We start from the raw sequence: 17,326 nt of genomic DNA on the forward strand, positions 1-17,326 counted from the left end.
AGGAGCCAATCCGCGCGCGGGGCGTTCCCAGCAACGGGTCCCCGCTAGGGTCAATCCGCAGTGCGCCCTCGCCGCCGCCGCCATGACACTTGAGGCACAGTAGGCGAGAGCGCAGAGGGGGAGCGATGCCCAAAGCTTGCTCGGCCATTAACTGCCCCAACCGGGACACCCGGGAGAACCGGGCCAAAGGCCTCTCTTTCCACAGGTCAGGAGTTTTGAATGGCCACCTCCAATAAGGTCCTTATCACACTGTTATATCGTTATTACTCCGCTTTAAATGGCATGGCAACATTCTGTGGTCTTCTGAAGTTTGTAGCTTAGCCAGGCTGATAAACCTAAATGCCTCAGGAATCTATAGAATGTTGCTATGGCAACTGAAGTAGAATAGTAGAGATATAATAGTGTAGAGTGATAGGGCCCAAGGGACTGAGGATGCATCTACACCAGGCATGGGCCCTCCAGGTGTTTTGGACTCCAACTCCCACCATTCCTAACAGCCTCAGGCCCCTTCCTTTTCATTAGGTTTTTTAGGGAAAAGGAAGGGGCCTGAGGCTGTTAGGAATGGTGGGAGTTGGAGTCCAAAACACCTGGAGGGTCCAAGTTTGCCCATGCCTGATCTACACTGTAGAGTTAATGCAGTTTGACAACACTTTGATGGCCATGGCTCAATACTATGAAATACAGGGATTTCTAGTCTTTTCGCTCTTTGACAGAGAAAACTTACAAGACTATGAATCCTATAATTTCATCGCATTCAACCCTGGCAGTTAAAGTGACATCAAACTGCATGAATTCTACGGTGTGGCCATGCCCCCCGATGTAAGCTCCATTGTTAGGCTGAGGCTCTTGTGGTACTGTTTCAAACATTTTCTCTTCCCTGCAGCTTCCCCAAGGCTCACGAACTGAGGAAGAAGTGGATGCTTGCTGTGAACCGCATTGAACCCGGCTCCAGGAAGCTGTGGATCCCCGGTTCTGGCGCCTGCCTTTGCTCAGAGCACTTCAACCAAGAGGAGTTTGAGGTCTATGGAGGTCAGAAGAGGCTGAAGGCCGGCGTGATCCCCTCTGTGTTCTCCTTCAAGGTATCTCAGCTAAAGGAAGAGACTGTAGGTTGGGTATCCCTTCTGTGAAAGGAAGAAAGTATGAGTTAAATATCCCTTCTCTGAAAGGAAGAGAGTATAGGCTGAGTAGCCCTTATCTGAGGGTCTCTTGGTGATGCAGTGGGTTGGAAATGAGCACCACCCTCCCCCAGAGTCAGGCACAACTAGACTGAATGTCAAGGGAAAACCTTTACCTTTTATAAAACCTAATGAAGCAATTTCAGACAAATACCCAAGTCTAAATCTGCACAGGAGCCCCTGGTGGCAGAGCAGGTTAAACCACTGAGCTGCTGAACTTGCTGACCAAAATGTTGGCGGTTTGAATCTGGAGAACAGGGTGAGCTCCCGCTGCGGTAACGGTGCTCCATGAAGTCATCCTGGCCAGATGACCTTGGAGGTGTCCAAGGACAATGCCAGCTCTTTTACTTAGAAATGGAGATGAGCACCACCACCCAGAGTTGGACACGACTAGACTTAATGTCAGAGGAAACCTTTACCTTTACATTTTATCCTTATCTGAAAGGAAGAGACTATCATTTGAGAACCCCTTATCCAAAATGTTTGGGACCAGAAAAGTTCCATATTTTTGAATACCCGCATGGCCGTATCTTGGAGATGGGATCCAAGTCTAAAGACAAATGTCATTTATGTTTCATGTACACTTTATACACAGAGTGGGAAGGTTATTTTATACTCCCGCTCAAGGATATTAAAAATACCCAGCAGCTCTGTAGATGTAGTTTTTGGATAGATTACATTTAAAATGATCATCTATCCAATTCCGAAGACTGCTTTACATTGAAACATGTTGTGCATTTTTCCAGCTCTGTTGTATTTTCTTTGGCTCTACAGTAGTTATTTCACCGATTTCCCAGAGCTCTCATCATTTTAATTTGAGATGTCAGGAATATAACATACATCCTTCTACAGATAAGTCAGAGATACAAAAGTTGCTGAAAAATTACTACTGTGTTACAATTATGGTAAACACCAAAAAATGCTTAGTGAAAAATACCATTAAATTATCTTTTCACTCTGGTTTTTTTTTCTGTGTCAGGAGCTACTTGAGAAACTGCAAGTTGCTTCTGGTGTGAGAGAATTAGCTGTCTGCAAGGACATTGCTCAGGGGACGCCCAGATGTTTTACCATCCTTTGGGAGGCTTCTCTCATGCCCCACATGAGAAGCTGGAGCTGACAGACAGGAACTCACCCTATTCCCCAGATTCAAACCGCTGACTTTTAGGTCAGCAGTTCTGCCAGCACAAGGGTTTATTCCATTGCACCACTGGGGGCTCTTTTCACTCTGGGTGTAGATTTAATGTAGTTTGATACCACTTTGGATGTAGAGATTCAATGCTATGGAAACATGGGAGTTGTGGTTTTACAAGGTCTTTAGCCTTTTTTTACCAGAGAGTGCTAATGCCTCACCAAACAACAACTGGCATGAATCCATAGCATTGAGCCATGACACTTAAACTGCATACATTCTTCAGTGTAGATGCACCTTAAATCCTGTTGTCGACCCCCCCCCCCCCCCCCAATTGTGTTGATTGAATTCATATTGCAAGGCGGTCACTTATTTTAATTCACCTAATTCTGATCTACCATTTACTTTTACATAACATTCCCTTTAAAATCTTACTTGAATGCAAGTGGAAAAGTCCACAAACTGTTTTATTCCTTCCCATATATCTTGATTTTGATCTTGGGAGAGAAGGAAAAAGCAAAAGGAAAGAGTTCTTTTTGAAAACCCAGTCTCTCAACTGAAAGGAAATGAGTGAAGTTAAAAGGAAATGCACCTATACACAGGAAGGATGTAGGAAACAAAAAAACAGACCTACCTCATACCCAGATTCTGAGCATCCTTCCCTGGATTGCCTTCCTTTGCAACCAGTGGATGGCCTCTTTCTCTCCCTCTCACCAACTTCATTCCCTTTTAGGTTGTCTCACTTCTCCTCATGTTCTTCTGTCCAGCCAATCTCTTGTCTTTTCCCTCCTCTATGTGCCCCGTCTTCTGTCTCTAGTTTTGTATGTTTCCCACCTTGTACTCTCTCAACCTATCTCTCTTTCTCTGTTCTGTCTTATCTCTTTCTCCTGTCATGCTTCCATCCACTTCCTTCCTTCTCATTCTGTATCCAAAGCTAATGCATCTCAGGCTTCCTTTTCCTATTTTCCCTTCCTCCCTTCTGTTCTGTGCAGCCCATCCTTCTTGCTGCTCATCTTCTATAACAATGTGATGTGGCGGCAAAAAAAGCCAATGGGATTTTGGCCTGCATCAATAGGAGCATAGTGTCTAGATCTAAGGAAGTAATGCTACCCCTCTATTCTGCTTTGGTTAGACCACATCTGGAATATTGTGTCCAATTCTGGGCACCACAATTCAAGAGAGATATTGACAAGCTGGAATGTGTCCAGAGGAGGGCGACTAAAATGATCAAGGGTCTGGAGAACAAGCCCTATGAGGAGCGGCTTAGGGAACTGGGCATGTTTAGCCTGAAGAAGAGAAGGCTGAGAGGAGATATGATAGCCATGTATAAATATGTGAGAGGAAGCCACAGGGAGGAGGGAGCAAGCTTGTTTTCTGCTTCCTTGGAGACTAGGACGCGGAACAATGGCTTCAAACTACAAGAGAGGAGATTCCATCTGAACATTAGGAAGAACTTCCTGACTGTGAGAGCCGTTCAGCAGTGGAACTCTCTGCCCCGGAGTGTGGTGGAGGCTCCTTCTTTGGAAGCTTTTAAGCAGAGGCTGGATGGCCATTTGGCAGGGGTGATTTGAATGCAATATTCCTGCTTCTTGGCAGGGGGTTGGACTGGATGGCCCATGAGGTCTCTTCCAACTCTTTGATTCTATGATTCTATGCTGCTATAGAAAAAAAATCCAAAACCAAAAAACTCAGATAAGTAGGACAAAAGAGGGGAGGGGAGGAACAGAGCTCATAACGCTCTTTTACATGCTACCATCCCAGTGTTGCACTGAGTTTTTTTAAAGAGGAAATCTGCTTTTCATCCCCCCCCCCCCCCCCACAGCCAAAAGTTGATAGAAACAGGGTTTTATTCAGAGAAGGAGAGAACTACCTATGGAAAGCTAAAGGAATATAATAGTAGAGTGGGTTTTTTTGTGTGTCAGAAGCGACTTGAGAAACTGATGTGAGGGAATTGGCCTTCTACAAGGACATTGCCCAGGGGAAGCCCAGATGTTTTACCATCCTGTGGGACGCTTCTTTCATGTCTTCACGTGGGAAGTTGGAGCTGACAAACGGGAGCTCACCCTGCTCCCCGGATTTGAACCGCCGACCTTTTGGTCAGCAGTCCTGCCGGCACAAGGTTTTCACCCATTGTGCCACCGGGGACTCCTAATATTAGAGGTTAATTTATCCTGCTGTGTTAATAATGTGTTGTTGTTCTAAAATTTTCTCTGGCTCCATGTCAAACCTGAATTGGATTCAGGCCACACATCCCAAAACCGAAGAACCTATACAAAAACACAGCCACAAGATCCCCTTTAAAGGGCTTGCCTTGAAGCCCATGGACCCAATCCTGTAAGGAAGCAGTTGGGGGAACAAGGGCATGGTGATGGGCAGGATTTCTAGGGGTAGGAGTTTTGTGGTCATCTTTGGTAAAGGGATCTGTCACACCAGATATGTATTACTTCCAGTTTTAAAATTGCCCACTCTTGAGAATTCCTCCAAAATGTTTTGGCACCAGCCAAGCAGTATGCATTTCTGAGAGGGCTTTAAATATATCCCACTAGAGATTTCTCTTTCACTAGAGTGAACCTTTTCTATTGGGATGTCTGTGAATGCTGAATTTTCTGGTGGTTGATAGGGAATGCTGAAGTGCACAAACCCACACATGATGGGTAAGCAGACAATGGCCACATTGTGTGAAGTTTTACTGAGCTTGCAGTACAGTTCACCACACCCTGATTGTTGTGTTTCCAGCTCCATCTTTGTTGGCTTAAATTAAATAGGAATGTGCCCATTTTCTGGAAGCGGCAGTCACAACAGATGCAAACTGAGCAAATGCAGAACTAGATTTGTTAGTATTTCTTGCTGATAGTCATCTCTAAAAAAACCCAGTGAGGTTTGTTGTGTAATGAATGATAGCATGAGAAGAATTACACTAAGGATATGTTACCTTTTTACATTTCTTGAGGGCTTAAAAGTCTCAGTTGAAGCTGTATGGATTTATATATAAATTGAATTAAAATTGTGTTTCATATCTGTTGTTGCCATTCTTATTAGTGTGAATTTCTTATGCAAAACAAAGATGATGACGACAATGTCAACAACTATGTTTAGTTATTTGATTTCTTTTTCTTTTCCACACAAGTTGTAGGTTTGTTGTTTTTAATTAACTAGTTTAAAACAGTAGGCATAGAATAAATATCTGATTTTGCCACAATAGGGGATATAACATATACTGCTATGTGGGACTTTCCCCCTCCTTCCTTGCACTCTCTCTCTTTCACCAAAGTATGGTCCTCTGAAGCTTCCTTTTTGGCAGCTCTGTTCCCCCCCCCCCTTTGGAAAGAGTTATTTGTGTGCCTCTAGAGGCATGACAGATGTCCTCTGCTCTTAACTTGCAAATGTTTATTTAGGACAGTGTCCTGCATTATGTCTCATCTCTAAATAATGCAAGCTGTGTCTGTTAGAAGGAAGCTGCCTTATGCTACAATACTTTTTTATTATGCCCAGGAATGGGCAAAGTGCAGACCATGGGCCCATACACAGCCTAGAGCGGAGCGTTCCAAGCATTTAATAATAAGTCCCTCCAAGAGGACTCAGGGCAAATTGCAACAAAACATGGCAAACAATCAATGTCAGATCCAATACACAAATAGAAACATAAATCAAACATAATAGACATTAAACATGAATTATATAAACAGCACATAACATTATAATATTAATATAATGTTAATATAAACAGTAATATAATTGCATGTTTTTGTCACACTTTTTAAACTTGCATCATTTTGTGACACAGTAATTCAGTTTTACTAGCAAACCGGAGATTGAATCAATCCCTTATGAGAGATACAGACTCATACATAAATTGTAATAAGGAAATGTTAATAAGGAAACATAGCTCAACCTTTCATTTATATACATATTTTAAAAATATATGATTTATTGTTTATTTCACATAGACTCACTATGTTCGTGTGGCACTCCTACGCACTGCAGCAGACAGACTAAAGTAACATGACACACATTTAGAAAACTCTGGTGTGGAGCCTTTTTGTGACCTCCAGGGGTCAGTTTTTTGAAAAAAAAAAACATATTTTGGAGGAAATGCTCTGTATTAAGGATAGGGAATATTTTTGTCCCTTGGACTATTTTCAGCCCAGGATAATCTCTTTATTAAAAAGAAAAAAGAAATGAACAGGATGTGATTTTCGTTATCTTCCTGTAGCTAAAAAGGAGGCCTCTTCAGGGCCTGAAATGACCTTAGAGGAGACAAAAGCACCATGAAAGGGTCCTACTTGCCCCCACCCTCCCAAGTGTGTTTGGCTGTATTTGAGAGTAAATCTTGATTCATATTTCTAATACAAGGAGGTGAGGTGGGGATGGATCTGTCCAAGCTCTCTTGGTGGGGGGATAGCACCTCCTTCTCTGCTTCCACAATTTCCCTGATGCGCTAATTCAGTACAGTATGACTCCCGTATCTGCAAGAGATACAATTCTGGACTGCATGTGGATGTGCAAAACCTATTGAAATGAAGGACTTCTGGCCTAAGAATACCATAGAATGGTGCTGCAATAGTTCTCAACCTGTGTGTCCTCAGATGTTTTGGCCTTCAACTCTCAGAAATCGTAACAGCTGATAAACTGGCTGGGATTTCTGGGAGTTGTAAGCCAAAACACCTGGAAACCCACAGGTTGAGAACCACTATTCTAGCAGATCTAGAAAATTCCTGTAGAACGGTGGTTCTCAACTTGGGGTCCAGAATTCCCTGGGGGTCTGCAAAGGATTAAATTATGAGTTCTTATTAGTGTTTATACTATTACTTTAAATTTGTGTTAAATCATTATAATCAAAATATGAGTGTGAGCATTAACAGATTAATTTGTATCCCATTCTCTCTAAATTTGAAGGACCTTTGAGAAAATTGAAATAATGATTTGATGCAGTCTAGCGCCTTAAGTCTTGAGTTAAGTCTTGTGCAGGCATCCTCAAACTCCTAGAATTCCTGACAATTGAACAAGCTCAGGGAATCTGGGAGTTGAAGGCCCAAACAGCTGGAGGGCTGCATTTGATGATTCCTGGTCTTTGGGGTCCATGACCACAAAATATACTGAAGAAAGGGGTTCTATGGTGAAGAAAAGCTTGAGGACCACTGCTAAAGAGGATATGTTTTTTTCAGACAAGATAAATGAAACTGTGGGTACTGCTCCTAGAACTTTACTGTATTGGCAACCCTGGTATGGAGCAGCTCCCATAGGATTCAGGTTATATTCTTTCCTATCTCTAGCTTGAGATGCTAGAGATTGGCCCAGTATTATGGTGTTGCTCTTCTATATATTTGAAAACTCTTATCCAGAAGATATAAGATATTTCAACAGCTTCTTACGATGTCCAGATAGCAACAATAGAACAGATAGGAAAATGAGGCCAGGCTTTAATGGAACACCTAAGGCATCTCAAAGCTACATAACAGCCTCTGGAGATGAATGATTTTATCCAGATGCATCCTGGTATTCAGTCATGTATGGCTTCATGGCTGCAAAAGAGTCTGTTTTATGGGTTGTTGTAGGTTTTTTCGGGCTATATGGCCATGTTCTGGAGGCATTCTCTCCTGACGTTTTGCCTGCATCTATGACAAGCATTCTCAGAGGTAGTGAGGCCTGTTGGAATTAGGAAAATGGGTTTATATATCTGTGGAAAGACCAGGGTGGGACAAGGAACTCTTGTCTGCTGGAGCTAGGTGTGAATGTTTCAACTGACCACCTTGATTAGCATTTGATAACCTGGCAGTGCCTGGAGCAATCTTTTGTTGAGAGGTGATTAGATGTCCCTGATTGTTTTCCCTTTGCTGTTTTAATTTTAGAGTTTGTTAATACTGGTAGCCAGATTTTGTTCATTTTCATGGTTTCCTCCTTTCTGTTGAAATTGTCCACATGCTTGTCTGCTTTATAACCTTTTAAATTGCATGTTGACATATCTGAATGAAGAATTAAGTAGGTGCGAACAATGCCCTGTTGGTATTGTTCAAAATTTCTTAGAGAGATGACTAGATAACTGCTTTTAGAAGGCAAAAGACTTTCCAATGTTCAACATCTGGGTTGGATTAGAGATATAACCATAACACCCTGCAAGAAGGCACTAGTGCTATGCAGTTTGCTATCTCAGTCCAAAAATGATTGCCTGAGGAAAGTCTAGTCTCATTGCTTCCTCTTGAAACTTTTAAGTGAATTCACTGAGATGGGATGTCAATTAAATATTAATAACAAAAGGGAAAATAGTACAGTATTGAATAGTCCATAGAGTGCAATAACTTTCCATGAGCTTGTCTCTCATGTGTGTTGGAAAGACAAGGCATCCTGCTGCCCTATTTCTAAAGGGGGAAAGGAGAAGTCACGCAGGAACAAAAGGTCTAGTTGTCTTCCCCAAATACTTTGCTGAGTCCCTCAAAAGAACCATTCCATCAACAGCCCTAGATTTTGGCAAAAGTGAACAGCAGAGACAGCTGCCTCCTGATCTCACCCCTGCCTTTTCCATGAAAGCAGCAGAAATGTGATAATTACTTCTTTGAACAGGACGGGCAAAGCTTCCTGTTGATGGCAGTTCCCTGGCAGAGAATGCTGTCGGGCAGCGCAGATAAACTCATCTTGGTGTTTCTGGCAGATGACGGACTTGGGAAATCTGTCATATGCAAAGGTTTCTGAGCTTCACATTTATCTTTGCTTCCTGATCTCCAAATCCCTTTAACCAGAACCTGTTTTTCCCTAGACTTTCATCCGAGGCAGATCATGGCTCAGTTCAGGTTTTTCAAGAAAAAATAAATTCCCATTGCAGCAGTACCAGGACCTCTCTAGGGCCAAAACAATTCAGGAACTGATGGATTCCCACAGAATCTATTACAATATAACAGTTGCATGAATTGAAATAAGCTATGGGCAGTGGTGTTTATCCTTGAATCCCAATGAGTGTGGGGGAACATTTTCCAATATGAAATCTATTGGAGTGGCAAATGTGAATGATGATTGGGTGTGTGTGTGTGTAATCTGCTTCAGTTTATAATTGTGTGTCTTAAGAAGGAAAACATAGTAACCAGAAAGGAAAAATTAGTATTTATGAAACAACATTAGGCCTTAGGTGGGGTGAGGGAGAGACCTAAACCCAATTGTGACTAAAGTAGATCCAGTGAGTCAGGATTTACCTAAGTGTTGACTTACCACTGAATAGTGCATTAATTCTACACTATAGAATTAATGCAGTTTGATATCACTTTAACTGGCATGGATTAATGTTATGGAGTCTTGGAAATTATAGTTGGGTTAGGCACCAGCACTCTTTGATAGAGAAGGCTAAATAGCTCGCAAAACTACAACTCCTGTGATCCCATATCTTTGAGCTATGGAAGGGAGAACTTTAATGGTTATGATCATGCCAAAGATGTGCATCTTGCTGTCAAGAATACAAGAAGAACTTATAATTTACAAATTCCCTGCCATAAGGTACTTGCAAGGTATGCTTTGAGAGCTTAGGACATTTTTTTTTCATGTCAGGAGGAATGTGACAAATTGTAAGTCGCTTCTGGTGTGAGATAATTGCCTGTCTGCAAGGGCATTATCCAGAGGACACCCAGACGTTTGATGTTTTACCATCCTTGTGGGAGGCTTCTCTCATGTCACTGCATGGGGAGCTGGAGCTGACAGAGGGAGCTCAACCCACTCTCAACAGATTTGAACCGCTGACCTGTCAGTCAGCAGTCCTGCCAGCACAAGGGTTTAACCCATTGTGTCCATCGTGCTACTGCAAACTCCTTCTTTAGGACAGTAAATGAAGGGGAGGTATCAGAATTGAATAGGGATGCAGTGGCCAAGATGATCAAGATGATGTTTGATAGCCACACAACAACATTATCTCAGTTTCAGGCAGATCTTTGTCCTTATAGTTGAACTGCCATATCCAGTTAATTGAACTCTTTCTTAATGCAGGAACTCGCTGACGGGCAACATCCATCAAAGTCCCTTAAAGCCATGGGCATCCATTGTCCAGCAGCCAGTGTTAGGGAGGCGGCTTCATCAGCTGACACATCTCCAGTACAATCCAAAGTGGTATGTATGTTGGCAAGGAGTTGTTAATGCTTTGTCCAATTTAGGTTTCGTAGTTTGAGCCATGGCAGTTAAAGTGATGTTGGATTGCATTCATTCTATAGGGTAGAAAAAAGTGAAATCCTGGCTGTGGAAGCAGGCGTTTGGCGAGTAGAAAAATTAAAGTGCAATAGACTTTCACGGAACCAACATAAAAGCAACCTGGACAATGATTTCAGGATTGGTGCTATGTTTAATATGTTTTTATTGGTTTTAAACAGGATTTAATCTGTATTTTATGCATTTATTTGACTTTAATGGTTAATTGTATTATGTATTGTTTGATTTATGTATAATTGTGGCATTGAATGTTTGCCAAAATTGGAAGCCGCTCGGGGTGAGATTCAGCGGGGTAGAAATAAAGTAAATAAAGAAATAAAGTAAATAAATAGATGCACCTCCACCAACAACCAAGGCCAAAGGTTCAGCATCCCTGTCCTATCAAGCATGTAGTACAAGTTCCAGAAGCTGACTTATGGCACAATATCCTGAGATAAGCTTTAAACAGTAAAGATACTCTCTGTTTGTGGTCAAGAAGGATTTTATAATGGCCAGGATCATAAGGAAGGGCTACAGGAGATTCAGAGTAAAGCAGATGACTTATATTTCAATGTGTAAACAAACAACCTAAAGACTCTGGAACAACCTAAAGACTCTGATGAACATTTCATATGGAAGGACATGGATGTTACGGGTAAGGAATAAATGGCTGGATAACTAGATTTCCTGTGTTGCTTTGCAGGTGGAACTCATCCAAGCTGAACATCAGTACAGTCTGAATGAACTGATGGATGGAAGAACAACATCTTTTGGCTTCTCTGGCCCAAAGCTGGGGAGTGAAAGGGGGAAAGATGCAGCCCAGCGCCGCCTCTCCTACTACCAGCAGGAGCTATGGAACGTGTTGGGGAGCCTGCGGGAGCAGCATCTCCTCCAGGAGGAGGCCGAGCACATGCTGAAATCTCAGTTCAGCGGTGAGACAGAATATGGGCACAGGGAGCTATAAGGATTGCCAAAATGGCTCTCCTTCAATGTCAGGGTGTATTATAACGAGACTGGTGCAATTATTCAGGGTTTCTAAGTGGGCCATTCAAAAACAGACAGGGAAACTTAGATCCATCTTTCAAAGAGGAGCTTATCATTCAACATTGTTATGTTGCAATTCCACTTAGTCCTGTCTTCAACTGGAGCTTATTGGATGTTGTTGCTGCTCTCCCAGTGCTGTACCATGCTGTAGTACTATTGAGTCATTTGGAAATTGACTCTTTTCCTACTTGAAATAATTACTCCCACCTTTTTATTTAAAATGTCAATCATAGAGCAGGAATGGAGCAAATAGGGTGGTGTAGATGACTTAGTCATATTTCAAATACAATAAATCAAGCACGAGAACTAGCACCATTGAAAGACAAACGTATTGATAGTGCGAACGAGTACATTGCCATTTTGCTTCCTTTCAGACTGTAGAAGTGGTTTTCAGCTGGAACAACTAAAAACAACTGACTAGTGTGATGAGCACATAAGATATCTGAGGTATTCTCTTTGTTCCAGCAGATCTGCAACTCAGCTTGCAATATGAGGAAGCACGGTGTGAAAGCTACCCAACTGTCACCCGCAACTTTGCAGTCTCCCTGCACTTGTTCTCAGCCAAGGCCTATGAATTCATGAAGAAGACCTTTCAACTTCCAGAGACTGCAACTTTGCACACGTATGTATTTTTACGTATATGTTTTGCTTTTTGGGTTACCTGAAATGAGGGTGTCAAACTCATAAAGTGATAATATACCAATTTGTTTATTACTTATGAATTTTAAGGTGGTAAAAGATATTCATTTTCTTTTATGCAGCATTTTAAGATAAAAGAAATAAGAATAAAATGTCTGAAAATGTGTGATTTTGTCATGCCGGAAAAGGAACTTGAGGTCTTGAATATAGAGCATTTAAGCTTCCCATATATTTCTGGATGATATCTCTCCAATGCCATTGTGCCATCTAACAACAGAGTATGATACTTATTATGCCAGAAGTGTTGTTAAAACTAAGAAATCTATCATGACTATTCACGATGAGGTTTTCTTTACTTGTACACTGAGAAGGCTGGGGAAAAAACAGATTTACATCTCTCCTGAAGGTATACATAGAATTTCTGTCCTTCATTTCAGCATCAAAAGCAGAATCCACCCACGTTCTGCCTCCCTATGTGGAACTGTTGTTATGTCTTCATCATAAGTCCATTTTGCCCAGTTAATATGGAAATGAAAGCATGCAGTTTTGGAGCTTGTTGATATCTGTCAATATCTGTTTGTTTGGTCATCTAATTTAGCTGGTGTCTTAGCCATTATCAAAGGCCTGTTTGAAAAGCCATGTTTTTAACTCCGTCCAGAAACACTGATGGTTGGAGGCTTGTCTAAACTAAGCACTATTATTTTTATCTGTTTGCTTCATTTATACCCCACCTTTCTCACCCCACACTGTGAGAAAGGAGGCTTACAAACTCTGGCATAAATTCAATGCAGCATATAAACAGAACAATAAAAACGTACCCCATCAAACTATAAAACAATTAAAACACATAAGCAAATAAAATACATAGGACAATAAAAACAGATTAAAAACCTATAAAGTGCGGAGTCTTAATTCCATACTTATGATTAATACATAAACCTTGTTCAGGACTAGGGTTTGATCATTTTCTTTTCCAATGCTTCTTCCATGATAGGTGGCTCTCAAACTCAGATTGCAAACCGGGATTCAGTGAACAAGCCTTCATTGCTTTGGCTGAGAGGTCTCAACCAGCACAACAAACCTGCAAGAAGTGCTCTCTCCTTATTGGCACAATGCCTCTGGAAAAGAGAATCTATTATGACCCATCTACCAGGCGTCTCCAAGGCCTGGTGGACTTTGGTGCTGGGAGTTATGATGCTGATGAGATTTTGGCAGCAGGAGAAGCACTCCTGTTTGTGGCTGTTGGATTTCAACATCAGTGGGTTGTGCCTCTGGGCTACTTCCTCCTTGCTACTCCTAGAGGTGACATACAGGCCCAGCTCCTCCGGCACTGTATCCTCAAACTGCATAATGTTGGCGTGCAGGTAATCTCAGTGACATCTGATGCCACAGCTCCTAATATTGACACTGCCAGGCGATTGGGAGTAGTGGTAGATGGTCTCACTGTTAAGTCTACATTTTTCCATCCAGCCACCCCTATGCTGGAAATCGCATACTATTTTGACTCTAGTCATCTCTTGTCACTAATCCATAACTTTCTGCAGACGAATGGCAGCCTTCAAGTGAGCAGCAAGGCTGTCTGCTGGGACTACCTTCTACGTCTGGGGGCTTTGCAGGAAACAGAATTGCTCCAGGCAGCATGTTATGCTGGAGGGATCAAGCTGCAGGATCAACAAGTTTGGCTAAATGGCACCACACAGGTTTTTAGCGAGGGAACTGTTCAGGCATTGGATTTTGCTGCCAGATTAGGCCTGCCCCAGTTTCAAGGTCATGAGGCAACCACTCAATTCATTGGACTTCTGAGTAATGTTTTTGATATATGCAACAGCTGGAGTGCCTTTGGGAAAGGCTCCAAAGCACCACTATCCTCTGCCAGTGTGGACATTCTCAGTAATCTTTGCAATGAGTATGAGAACCTGCTTCGCAAACTGCGCACTGCCTCAGGGGAGTTCCTGGAGTTGAGTAAGCATCGATGGGGCTTCCTAGGCTTCCTGGTGAATCTGCGCAGCTTGCAGTGGCTGGTGCAGGCCCATTTATTGGTAGAAGAAAGCCCCATGACTTATCTGCTTCCTTGCTGGTGGAGCTTGGATGCTCTGGAATGGTGCAGAGGAGCCATACGGAAAGAGTGTGGGACCAAGAACATTGCCACAGCAGGGAATTTCAAGGATGCATATAAGCTGGTCTTAAATAAAGCTGTTTCTGGTCTGGGTCTCGACACACCAAACCTGCTCGACATATCCTTATGCAGACGGGCTAGCCTCCAGTTACAGGCCTCTTGGCCTCTAGGACAGGGACAAATCTGGCAGTTGCAATGGGGGTCTGGCTTTCCCCAAAAAATGAATAATGTAAGTGTAGACCCAGCTTTTCTGGCTGAGTTAAAGGAAGACACAGTCACCTATATTTCTTGTGCCATTTTGGGGAAGCTGCTGCCACTCCTGTCCTGTGCCAAATGCCGCGCTGCCCTTTTGCGCCCTTGTGGAGGAGTGCCTACAGACTCTGCCCTGATGTTTGTGGAGAGCAAGGGTGGAAAATATCTCCCAGCAAAGTCTGTGCAAAGAGTGATCTGCAGAGCAAAGCAAATTGTTGGCCTTTCTTCCTTGTTTCTCAAAAACTCCTGGCGTCATGGGCACTTAGCACAGGAGTTGGCCATTTTGGCAGAAGTGAGCGAGGAACCTGATCTTTTCCCATCCCTGGTGGATCATGTCTTTGAGAGCAACACTTTGGTTTCCAACCATTATGTCACTTTGTTACAGGCTCTTGTGAGAACCTTCTTGGAGCTCTGGTTTAAGTTAGTGCAAGGACCACAATGCATGCCAGTGGCTCAAGAATGTCACTCCACGAAGGAGGCGGACCGTAAGCAAAGCATGAGGGGCCCCAGGAAACCCTTGGGACACCCTTGGAAGTGGCCCCAGGAAATTCTTGGACTCAAGGAATGGTACCGAGCTCTCTGAAGATGGACAAGAGTTCACTTCTAAATACCAGTATGCGACCTAGTGAGTGAAAAGGAAGCTCATAGGATACAAGCTCATAGAAAATGGTGAGACGGTGTTGTTGGGAATGCAAAAATAGAGGCAAGGATAATCGATATACAGAAGGGCCTTTCTAGAGGCAGCTTTTCAAGTAAAATTGTTGCATGGTGTGGGCAACGGCGCTCACACATGTGGCCAAGTGAGATAAGGGCTTTGCTGATCATAATTGCAGGGTTTACAGTGGGGATAAAGGGCAAAGTTCAGCCTTTCTGATACTGTGGGATTGCAACCTAACCAGAATAGTAAAATGGTGAGGAATTCTGAGAAAAAAAATGTCTAAAAACATCTAAACTCTAACCTGTCACCACCAGGACTTGGAAACATTCTAGATATACAAAGAATGGATAAATATTGTAGGGCCAATACTGCTTTTAACAATGTCAATTGTAATTATTAGATTACATGACATCACAGTGAAGAAACCTGAAGGAAGAATAGATTGTATTTACACTTTCAATATTCTGATAGTTGCAAAATGAAGGAAATTATAATGTGTGGTACAGTTACATAGCCCAACCAAAAAAAAAAAAGTGTGTCTTGGTTTTTAAGCCTGTTTATGGGGCTATTTGGGGCACTGATTCAGAAAATTGCATTGGCTAGACTGCATCAGAAGTAATTTCATAGATATGTTTATCATGACTTTCTATGGCCAAGCAGCTGAAGACTGCTATATGGCATGTATTCTGTATCTCAAAAACAACAGCTAATAGGGGAAAACTAGCACTGCTTTTGTGATCAGCATGTGAAATATACCCAGAAAAAGGTTTAACATTAGAGGCACCTTTTTTTCCATGTCAGAAGTGACTTGAGAAACTACTAGTCTCTTCTGATGTGAGAGAATTGGCCGTCTGCAAGGACATTGCCCAAAGGACATCTGGATGTTTTACCATCCTGTGGGAGGCTTCTTTCATGTCCCGGCATGGGATGCTGGAGATGACAGACAGCTCGCCCCATCTCACAGATTCAAACCGCCGACCTTCAGGACAGCAGTTCAGCTGGCACAAGGATTTAACCCATTATGCCACCATTGGTCCTAGGCACCAACATGTGTGTTGGACGGTGTTACTGGTTTTATTGTGATATGAAGGATATATGGGTTGCTTACCTGTAAACGTATTTCTTCCAGTGATAGTCTGTGAAATCCGCACTAATGGGTTTCTGTGCGCATGCGCAGAGATTTCGGAACATTCTAGATAGAAAGATTTTAGGCGGGAGTCCCGCCCACCCTCCCAATGGTATAAAAGGCAGTAGGCGGAGTTCCGCTTCAGTTCCTTGCCGCCAGACAGCAGCCAGGAAAAGAGGCATGACATAAGAGGGGAGGACGGGCGGGACGTGCGGATTTCACAGACTATCACTGGAAGAAATACGTTTACAGGTAAGCAACCCATATTTCTTCCTCGTGTAGTCTGTGAAATGCGCACTAATGGGTGACTGTAAAGCTACCAACCTGGAGGTGGGTCATGCCACACAGGAGAAAAGAACTGCTCTGCCGAAGGCTGCATCTCTCTTGGCGAGGATGTCAAGCTTGTAATGAGAGGCAAAGGTAGAAGGTGTCGTCCAGGTTGCTGCTCTGCAGATGTCGTGGACAGGAACACCGTGGAGAAAGGCTTGAGATGTTGAAAGTGACCTCGTAGAGTGGGCATGGATAGTTGAAGGAGGCTCTTTGTGCGCCAAAGCATAAGCTAAGCGAATTGTGGATACTATCCATGATGATAGTCTTTGAGATGTTACTGGCTCCCCCAAGGCATCTTTCCGGTATTTTAGGAAAAGTCTAGGAGATTTCCTATAGGAGGCTGTCCTGGATATATAGAAGGAGAGGGCTCTTTTGACATCCAACGCGTGGAGTGCAACTTCCAAGGGAGAGGAAGGGTTAGGAAAGAAAGCAGGGAGGGTGATGTCTTGGGACATGTGAAACTTGGAGACAACTTTGGGAAGGAAGGTGATGTCAGTCCGAAGGACTACTTTATCCTCATGAAACCTAATAAAGGGAGGATCTGAGCGAAGAGCAGCGAGCTCACTGGCCCTCCTTGCCGAGGTAATGGCCACTAGGAACGCCGTCTTCCAGGAAAGATGGGAGATGTCACAGGAGGCCATGGGCTCAAAGGGAGGTTTGGAGAGTTGAGACAATACAAGCTCAAGGCTCCAAGCCGGGG

The 17,326-nt window shown here is 43.0% G+C and overlaps 1 protein-coding gene across 2 annotated transcripts; it reads left to right on the forward strand.

Annotated features, from left to right (window-relative positions):
* Positions 1 to 52: 52 nt before the first annotated feature.
* THAP9 (THAP domain containing 9) lies at positions 53 to 16,260 on the forward strand. 2 transcript variants are annotated; one of them, XM_060763507.2, is made up of 6 exons: positions 53 to 205; positions 884 to 1,079; positions 10,267 to 10,386; positions 11,165 to 11,393; positions 11,974 to 12,127; positions 13,139 to 16,260. In XM_060763507.2, the coding sequence occupies exons 1-6, from the start codon at positions 126 to 128 to the stop codon at positions 15,093 to 15,095; spliced, it is 2,736 nt and encodes a 911-aa protein (XP_060619490.2). In that variant the 5' UTR covers positions 53 to 125; the 3' UTR covers positions 15,096 to 16,260. The 2 variants fall into 2 exon arrangements, with proteins under 2 accessions (XP_060619490.2, XP_060619509.2); XM_060763526.2 differs by lacking the exon at positions 10,267 to 10,386.
* The last annotated feature ends 1,066 nt before the right edge of the window (positions 16,261 to 17,326 follow it).

This window comes from Anolis sagrei, chromosome 1 (genome assembly GCF_037176765.1).
Source record: "Anolis sagrei isolate rAnoSag1 chromosome 1, rAnoSag1.mat, whole genome shotgun sequence".
Taxonomy (NCBI): Eukaryota; Metazoa; Chordata; class Lepidosauria; order Squamata; family Dactyloidae; genus Anolis; species Anolis sagrei.

Coding starts and splice junctions, on each gene's coding strand:
- THAP9 (XM_060763507.2), top strand. CDS start 126: ATGCCCAAAGCTTGCTCGGCCATTAACTGCCCCAACCGGGACACCCGG. Junction 206..883: donor AAAGGCCTCTCTTTCCACAG/GTCAGGAGTTTT, acceptor TCTTCCCTGCAG/CTTCCCCAAGGCTCACGAAC. Junction 10,387..11,164: donor CTCCAGTACAATCCAAAGTG/GTATGTATGTTG, acceptor GTTGCTTTGCAG/GTGGAACTCATCCAAGCTGA.